The sequence below is a fragment of the Triplophysa dalaica genome, chromosome 5 (assembly GCF_015846415.1).
Source record: "Triplophysa dalaica isolate WHDGS20190420 chromosome 5, ASM1584641v1, whole genome shotgun sequence".
Classification (NCBI taxonomy): Eukaryota; Metazoa; Chordata; class Actinopteri; order Cypriniformes; family Nemacheilidae; genus Triplophysa; species Triplophysa dalaica.
In genome coordinates, this window is record NC_079546.1 from 23,714,160 (window position 1) to 23,723,853 (window position 9,694).

Below are 9,694 nucleotides of genomic sequence, written 5' to 3' on the forward strand. Positions count from 1 at the left end.
ATTAGATCTCGTGTTTGTTGAGTTAAAACCGAATTATGTTTATATTAGCATAGCAAGCATTATAGCAAGAAGGCTAACAAACGTAAGAGTTAACGTTACCACCCATTAACATTAGCCCTTCATTGATGACATGGATAACGTTACCGTAATCATACAGAGAGAACATAGTTGCATAACTTTATCTTTTGCTCTTTTCTGCTCTTCTACTTTTATTTTTTCCTATATTGGGCACCTGACGGCTTAAACCTTTTTCTCTCAATCACTGTCGCTGTGTTTATCTGGCACTCGACAAACAACAGATTTCACAACACTGTCACTCACGACCAGAAGTCGAGACTAAACCACTTCACCTCCACATAATTGTTTTGGATTAACTTTTTTATTAGCCATTTCACACACAATTCAGAAAAAAAACATGCAAAATATAGGCTAGTGCTTTAATATTATGACAGAAATGTGCGTTATTTGGAAGAAAGTCAAGGTGTGACTGACTTTAGTCCACTAAGTGGATCCCCCTTCTTGTCCGCTCCATTTGGGAGAGGTGAACTGTCCATCACGGGCGCGGCCCCTCCCCTTTCCACTTTATTCCACTTTCCACTTTCAAGACAATCATGAAGTGCACTGTAAAAAGTAATAAGTTGAGTTTACTTGGAAAACCTGTGGAAAGTGATTACCTCAGAATTTTCAAGTAAATTCATTCATCATTTCTGAGTTGTAGACGCTACAACAACTTTGTAGAGTTAACTTATTTATATGCAAAAACTACAAGAAAACCTTAGTAATGGCAACTCAGTATAACAAGTTCAGTTGACTTAAATCTTTAAGTTAGGCTTAGTACAGATAACTCAAATAAAACAGTTAATTTAATGTGATTGCTAGTTCACATTACTAGAAAAATGTGTGGAAAGTGATTACCTTAATTTTCTCAAGCAAGTTGTACTCAAAACCGTAAGTTCTTAAAACAAAGATAGACAATAGATTGTTGGTACAACAACAGGGTCATTTATTTTTATAAAACAATATTTATTCAACTCCATACTTGAGGCATGACACAATTTCAACAAAAATGCACATACTGTACTCCGTTGCAAAATAGATCAGTCTCCCCTTTTCACAAATGTAACTTTTTTATGAAGAGGTATAATGCAAATTTGGAAACAAAAGTAGACTACTCAGAAAATAAACTTATTTAAAAAAACTTAATTAGTTTACAATGTCAAACAAAAAGATATCTTGTCTTACTTAAAAAAAACACTTCACATTAATTAAATTGTCAAGTTTTCTAAAAGAAACAAAGTACATTTTCCAGTACACTCTAAAAAAAGAAAGAAAAATCGCTGTCCCCTTTTCACAGAGGTAAAATTAAGTACTGAGGAACTTTGGAGACTATAAGTATTTTAGTAAAGAACGCGTTTTTGATCTCTTTATCAAACATCAAAAAACATCTAAAATGTTACTAAAACCAACCACTACACACTTAACATCAAGCATGTTTAACATTAACATTAAAGTGAAAGCTCCCTTACCAAAGCAAATTCTGTCATCATTTACTCTCCCTCTGATTGTTCCAAACCTGTATTAATTTCTTTGTTCTGATGAACATAGAAAGATATTTGGATGAATGTCAGTTACAAAACAAATCTCATCCCCCAATTACTGTCATAGTAGGGAAAATAAACACTATAGGAGTCAACGGGGGATGAGATCTGCTCAGTTTCTGACAATCTTCCAAATATATTATTTTGTGTTTAGCAGAACAAATTAATTTACATAGGTTTGGAACAGTCTGAGGGTGAGTAAATGATAACAGAATTTTAATATGTGGGTGAACTGTCCTTTCAAGTAAGTTTTCCAACAGGAAATAGAATACATTTTCAGTTGTGCTGTACCATTTTTGAAACTTAAAATGGTTAATCAAGAACAATGACAATGCTCTGTCATGGCACATTTACATTACTGCAGTAGAAGAGTTTTGAGGGATTGTAATTTAGGCTTTAGAGACTTGTGCCCAAGTGACAAAAGCACCCTCTGGATGAAATCAAAAGTGTTCTTCAGTACTGGGGGATACTCTAAATTCAGAGCATAAATGAGCCCAAAGAGGATGCACATGGCTTGGGGAAGATTTCCCAGGTTATCCATTACAATTTTACCTTCCAAAATAAGGGCAATGGATGCGGCATCAAGGTGCAGTGAGTACGGTATGGATTCACAGTCCTCAGGGATCACTGTCAAAATGCCGATTGAAATGCTGGACAACCCTTCTTCATCATCACAGTCCTTAAAACACCATAACAAAAATAAAGTCAATTAACAATTCACATTTCAAAATAACAAATCATTGCTGTTCGACATAAATTAGTTTTTTCCTTTTTGCCGTACATTTAATTACTTTCTTGCCTTCATTTGACTTCTTCCTTTCACATCAGTTATGTCTGTATTCTTCTGTCTTAACTTCTGTCTTAAATTTGTCTTAATCATTCCATCTTTTCAATGGTCCCCTTTTTTAATTGTTTTCCTTGTCTTCATGCCTTATCTACCTTGTTTTATTATTTATTAACAAAACAGACAAAACTACTTACGAAACACGTATTGTAAAAATCAGTGGGGTCCTCTCCGAGGAGAAGTGGGAGGCCATGAAGAACAGCCGTTCGCCTTCCATTGGTGTCAGATTTCTGTAAAATTATTCAAAGTAAAGTTTAATAGCACTAACACAACACCTGCAAAAACAAAGAACTGGGATATGTCTGTGGAGCTTACATTATTGTCAACCTGTTGTAGAATCTTCTTGAGTTTACAGCCAACGTCTCCCCCTTTGGCCTTGAAGATTTCAAGGAAACGTTGAAGGAAACGGTCAAGTTCTTGAAAGAATTCACTTTGCAGGTTTTTGCCAGATATACGGCTAAACTCCGCAAGAACCTAAAAAAAAAAAATTAAGCAATCACTTTTATCCGAAATGTGCAAGTTTGGATTAAACATCAAACTTAAATTAGGTAAAATTGATAAATATCGTTTAATTTTTTTATTTGCATAGAAAAAGTTAAAAACATGACATGAGCCCACAAGACAAGAATATTAACTGACCTGACTCTCCGTAAAGAGTGCTGGCCACCGTTCCACAGTGTCCTTTACAGCTGGTTCCCTCTCTATCAGTTCTTTTCGACGTAATGCGAAAGTAGAATTCATGTTCTGGGCTATCAGCATAGAATTAGGACGTCGTTTCTTCATTTCTTCGACTATCTCCTTCCTTTTGGACTCCATGCTAGTTTCATCTTCACCTTCAGGGAAATTAGGTAGAAAATTGATTTCATACCTTTTTGATTTTTTTATGCTTTTCTGAGGCTGTTGTCCTCTTCTTTTCCCTGCATTTATGGATACATCTAAACATCCAGCGCGTCGCAATTTTGAGCGGTAATTCCCCATTTTCCACCTAAGGCTATCATACCACCCATTCCACCCCTTACAGGAGCCAGGCAGGGTAAGGCAGGGATGTTTTTTAATCAGAGCAGCAGCAACATCCTCAAAATTTTCCTTATCTGGGTAGGCTTTGAAAATGTAAATAGTCTCCGAGAGCTTCTCAAGGATCTCATGCTTCAACTCTCCAGACACTTGTAGATATTTCTGATCTCGCATGTACTGTAGATTTCCCTGACGTAACCTGTATTCTACGTCAACAGGGAAAGTAGGGATCTCAAAAGGTTCTGGCCATGCACTTCGTTTAACCTGGCTTGAAGGATGATCAGAATCTGTAGAGAGGATTTCAGTATCAGCTGTGCTAGGTGTTGGTGTTGTCACAAGAGAGACAATCTTCAGTGTAGGCTTATCTGGCAAGTCAGCAATATCAGTGAGATTCACAAGGGAATTATTGAAGTCAGGATCCTCAAATTGAAGTGAAAACTTGAACGGAAGTCCCAGCTTCTTTTCAAGTTGTTCCAATAGTGAGTCAATTGTCTGTGGTTTCACAGGAAGTGTGATTTTTCTAATGTCATTTTCATTAACAAACACTCTGAGTATCGTCCTTGTCTCCATATTGGGTCTCTCTACAGATAAAAGAAACAAGGTTAAAGAACTGAGTTTTTCAAAGTGACAGTTCACCCACAAGATACGTTTTATTTACTCTCCTTTGTGTCATTCAAAACCCATTCTCTGAATAATGTAGCTTTTTTTTTCTTAAATGTTTAGAATTAAAACAAAACAGTAAAATCGAGACAGTTTGCAAAATTTCTCAATTTACTTGTCATCCAATCAGCACATGATATAATGTTTTAATGTAACATAGGTCCTGCCCCTAAGTGTATAGGCTGGCAAAGGAAATGGGTCATTCAGATCTGATCTTTTGGTAACTGACAGCGAGCGCACATGGCTGCACAGTTCAAAAGCACGTAGGTGCTCAATGTACCAACATGTCACATCTCTACATACAAACAGAACATCACTGTTGATGACAAGAATTTTGAAAATCTGTCTGAAATCTGGTAGTCCTGAACAAGTACCAACAGATACAACCATATCTGGATTATACTGGATTCCATCAATGGTCACAGAGAATGCTGAGAGGACAGTGTTCTGTACTGCATATGTCTGTCTCAGTAATTCCTGAATATTCTCAGAGAAAGTTGAAATCAAAGTTCCCATCACCTTCTCCGTCTGGATGGATGGCTTGAAAAAGGAGGGGGAGTCAACATAGTAACCCATCAGTCTTTGATGCCGGATAGCCAGAGTTTGTGCGACATTTTTGAAGTTTTTGGTGCTGCGAATTACCTGTTTGAAGAATTTATGTTTACCTTCAAAGCGCATTGTCCATACATCTCTAAGTGGTCCATACATTCTTATGAGCTGTGGATAGTGCTCAATATAGTGGTGCTTAGGGCGCAATGTGAAATGAGGAAACACTGTTAAAAGTAAATGTCTGTGTTCTGCGATCTTTGCATTAAGGAAATCAAGAGAATCCTCAGTGAACTTGAATGCCACTGACATTTCCAAAATATCTTTCAGAAGCAACAGAATTTCCCATGTTTTATCATTTTCAGGGATGTCAAAGCCAATCAGGAGGGGCAGTAGTCTAATTAGTGCCCAGTTTTCGTGGGCGTTACCACCAATGCTACCTCTAGAGGCAAATGTGGGTGGGATGACCTGAGGCTGATCAACTTTGTCTGAGAATTTGTAAGGAAACTCCTTGATAGCATGATTCAGAGATTCAAGAGAGATTAATTTTCTCAAGACCAAATCATTAATGCACAAGGACATCTCAACGGGGATGATACCTTCCATAAGATCGTGCATTACGTCAGGTGGAAAACCACCAACTGTGTGAAAGTGTTCCAATCTTTCGCTTAAAACACAGCCATCTTTCACACCATACTGCTTTACCAAACGTGCATCATTCAACACTGCAGCCACTTGCCTGTCATGCTTCTGCTTGGATCTTGGTTCGAATGCTCCCAGATGGACCCCCTTCTCTTGGATTTCACTTCTCTTGGCAAGGCAGAACCGACATGGATGCTCAACAGTAAAACTCTCCTGTAAACCAGCCAAAGAATGAGCACCTAGATTATCAGATGACACAAAAAGCACAGTTCCTTTCACACAGTCTCCTAACTGTTCAATGTACACACCATGCTTTTCAAGGGTTTCAAGGTCTTGAACAAGAGGGCGCAAGACATCTTTATAACCATGTTGTTTTAATGTACTAGCTCTGCATAAAATTGCTAACTGTATTGAATGAAGTGATGAACGATCCTTTGAGGGAATATTGGCTATAACCCAATACAGAGCAAACATTTTGTGTTTTTTTCGTGAGGTCCCAAGGGGATTGGCAACCTCAAATTCGTCAACGTAAAGACCAAGGGCAATCCTTAATGTCTCGGTGTTGAAAAAGTCATTTTCTTGATAGTGAATTCCATCTCTGTAAGTGTTAAATTCATTAACTGAGCGGTCATTATAAAGGACCTTATTTAGAATATCAGTCCTGTTTAAAAGTTTTTGCAACATTTGCAGAACAGGTACATAAGAAAATGATTGGGAATCAAGACTGTACTCAATTGGCATGACAACAGGAAATTCACTCAGAAAATATGATGCTCTTCTGCTTGCTGTGGAAAGAGGCTCGCCAGCTTTGGTCAGTGTCAAAATTGGGTTATTGTCCTTTACAGCATTGACTATTTTTCTCACTAATGAATCACAGTCACGTACTCCATGTTTAAGGAGAATTTGCTGAATAGCATGATAAACTAGGGGCTCTGACAGCAGTAAAATTTGAGTCATTTGTTGCATTATTTCCTGTGTAGCTAAATCAGAAACATGTAAAATAGCCTGCATTTTGAGAAAGAGTGAGGCAAGATTATGCTCTAGTTGATGCTGCAAATCATCAAGATTTTCATTCTCTGCATCATTTTCCTCAAAGCGTTCATCTACCAAATCAGGGCACAAAGGCTCTTCTGGTTGGACATTATCTACACTGGGCGTACCATGCAAAAGAATGTCAGACTTCAACTGCCTCTGATCAGGTGTTCTATGCTCTCTACATTTATGGACATTAAATGTAGAGTTGACATTGCTCTGAAAAGTGCAGTTTTTATAGGGACACTGCACCATTTCATGATTTTTGAGATGATGCCTTAAATGAGACAAAAAAATTGTGTCTGTGCAGGGCTCCTCAAAACTGCACATTAAGCAGTGAAATATCAAAGGGGTGTCATCACATGGACGCGTTTGGCTACCATACACCTGATGTGAATGATTTTTCGTTAAATGCACCATCAGAGAATTAAATGATTTAAATGAGCATAGACAATCTGTGTGGAGACATGGAATTGGAGTAGTTCTAGTGTAGCCTCCATGTTTTAATCTGTAATGTTTCAACAGCTGAGCCCTCTTTTCACAAGAAAACAAGCAGAATTTACACTTCCACTCCATGAGTTTTAGTCTTCCGAAGTAATGCGTAATTTAATGGCTTATTAATGGAAAAATCGTAAATCATGAATCACTCTGGTCTTTTACACGTGAACGACACGTGCACGACACGTGTAAAGTAAGCTTTGCGGTTTATACATAATAATAATGGTGAAACACAAACTAACGACAGAAAAAAATAGCTTAAAAACTGTACTGAAATTTTTTTTTGGTAAAAAAAATCGACGTTTTAAACCAAGCTAGTTAGGCACAGGTCATAAATGGCGGTAAGAGAGTAACCTTGCCTGAAAGAAAACGACTGAAATTAACGTTAGATTTCTTGTTCATATATCCGCGTAATAAACGTGACTTAATACAATGGCGACTGCACACACGATTAAAATATTAGATTTCTAAGTAGGTCAAAAGCTTACCTATTTGTTCTGACGGATCCAAAACACGATGTGAAGTTCTTCGTCTCTGTCTTCTGCAATTGGCTAACTGTGCTGCAGAGAATGCACTTTCGCTATTGCGCATGCGCACACGAATATACTCCGCCAACACAAAAATTTGTTTAGGTCAATAATAAAACTATACAACACATATTATAATTGTAGAAACACCATAAACAATTTGAAATTGAACTTTGATGTAATAAAGGATTGATTAATTATGATGGGCTTAAAAAGCATATCATTTGGTTGTTAAGATTTTTGGTTCTTGATTTAAAAAAAAGAGAAGATTCAGAATACACATTTGTCTGAGTGTGTGGAGAGAGAGAGATTAACAAGCATTTTTTTCACTATTAAATGTATTACCTATGTGTGTGTGTGTGCGTGTGTGCGTGTTTGCGTGTGTGTGGAGAGAGAGAGAGAAATTAATCAAGTGTATTTAATATAACCTTTGTCACCATGATATTTGCAAAGTGAGACCTTTAGTACAACTCACTCGATGCTCTAAGGTACAGTGTACTTAAGTTGTTTAGTTTAACTATTGCATTCACCTAAAAGTTCACACAACACAGCATAATCAAGTAAAACCAACAAATTTTTCAAAATCAGTTAAGGAAACTAGGCTTCCTGAGTAGATTCAGTTATTACTTTTTACAGTGTGCTTCTGCACTTCTCAGCACGCAGGGGCGGCAATTTGCCAATTCCCCACACAGACAGTTATATTAAAGATAATAGAAACCCGTTTAGCACCGCAGATTATTTTTCTTTTCAAGTGCTTTTGCCGCCCCCCACGTGTCGTGAAAGTTTGGCGCCCCGGGCGGCTGCCCGGTTCGCCCGTGCCTAAAACCGCCACTGGTGTCTGCTCATGGACAAAGGAAACAGAAAGTGAAAAAAGCATCTCAATGTGTTTCTTTAATGTTAAATGTCATACCACGTAACTAAGTTTGAAGAGCAAGCATTGGTAAGCATTGAAGTGGATGTTTGTGGTAGAGTAGATAAAAGAGTCATAGAAAAAATATGATGTACTCAATCAAGACCAAATATATTGGATTAGTATTAAATAACTGTTGACGGGTCCAAGCAAGTTTAAACCACTTTTTATAACCACTGTTTAATCCTATTATATATCAAAGTGAAGCTTATATAAACTCACAGTATATACACAACAGTGGTGAACTCTGCACTTATTCCTCTGCTGCACAGTTGGAGCACCAATCATCGCAACGCTTGTACTGTATATATCTGGAACATTTCAATGAGTTTGATGATATGTCGAGTTTTATTGTGTGGAAATGGGAGTCCCTATCATCCTTTACAGTTACCCACTTATATTGCATGCAAGCATTCATTTGCAGGTTTAAGTTTTATCTGAAGTTGGATGAAATAACCGTCTGGTATGATGATAAATAGAAATACATTTGTTACCACATTGGGATTGATTTTCATGATGAGATTTTCCTTTTCAGTAATACTTTGATAAACTCATATTTCTTCCTCGTATTTCTTTCATTTCAGCTGTCGTTTCAGACTGCTTTAGATCTACTAGTTCACATTTAGGCATTTACATTCAACAGTAAGTCCATTTTGCACAGAACACAATCACACTGAAGTCCTGTCTTCACGCTCAACAGTCAACCAGTGGGTCACTTATGAGGACAGTTCACCCAGAAATGAAAACTCATCATCTCCTCTTTTCATTTCACACCTGTATGACTTCCTTTCTTATGCAGAACTCAGAAGAAGCTATTTTGAAGAACGTCAGAATCAAAAAAGCCTTTGTACCATTGACTTGACATTGGTTTTGAGTCTATACAATAGATACCAATGTTTCGGTTTTCCAGCATTCTTCAAAATATATTTTGTGTTCTGCAGCGTAAAGAACGTCATGCAGACTTGAACTGAAATGAGAGCAAACGCACAATTACAGAATTTGCACTTTTGGTGAACTATAATTTGAGTCAGAGACACTCTAGTTGTTCTGTAACAGACTTAGTCAAAAACGAGTTGTTTTTATTAGCACACAGAGTTATTAAGACCTTGACAAGTTTACTGTTGTCTGTAAAGCTTTCATAAACTTACTCACGTTAATTATTTAAAAAGTTTACTGGCTCTGAACCTACTAACTTCCCTACTGTATTGTAATGGATCAAATAAACATATTTAAACATACAGTGGAGGTCAAATTTATTAGAACAGAAATATTAGAATTAGTGTTTTCACCAGCTAAAATGGTTTTAAATCATTTGTTTCTATCTTTTGCTATAGTGTAATAGAGGGAAATATCATCTTACATTTCCACACATTCCTTTTGGTATTAATTGTAATAATCCAGTGAGAGTTTTGTTTGCACAAGC

At 37.0% G+C, this 9,694-nt stretch overlaps 1 protein-coding gene across 1 annotated transcript; it reads right to left on the reverse strand.

Moving 5' to 3' along the window:
* Positions 1 to 1,012: 1,012 nt before the first annotated feature.
* On the reverse strand, positions 1,013 to 7,399 carry LOC130421148 (uncharacterized). Its single transcript, XM_056748881.1, has 6 exons — positions 7,323 to 7,399; positions 5,402 to 5,517; positions 3,082 to 4,037; positions 2,758 to 2,916; positions 2,580 to 2,672; positions 1,013 to 2,277 (listed from the first exon to the last, which is right to left on the reverse strand). Exons 2-6 carry the CDS (start codon positions 5,406 to 5,408, stop codon positions 1,954 to 1,956), a joined length of 1,539 nt encoding a protein of 512 aa, XP_056604859.1. The 5' UTR covers positions 5,409 to 5,517; positions 7,323 to 7,399; the 3' UTR covers positions 1,013 to 1,953.
* Positions 7,400 to 9,694: the final 2,295 nt, after the last annotated feature.

Excerpts from the sequence above, each read along its gene's own strand:
- LOC130421148 (XM_056748881.1), bottom strand. Across the intron at positions 2,917-3,081 it reads CACTCTTTACGGAGAGTCAG|GTTCTTGCGGAGTTTAGCCG; the intron begins GTCAGTTAATAT and ends TTTTTTTTTTAG. Across the intron at positions 2,673-2,757 it reads TACAACAGGTTGACAATAAT|AAATCTGACACCAATGGAAG; the intron begins GTAAGCTCCACA and ends ATAATTTTACAG.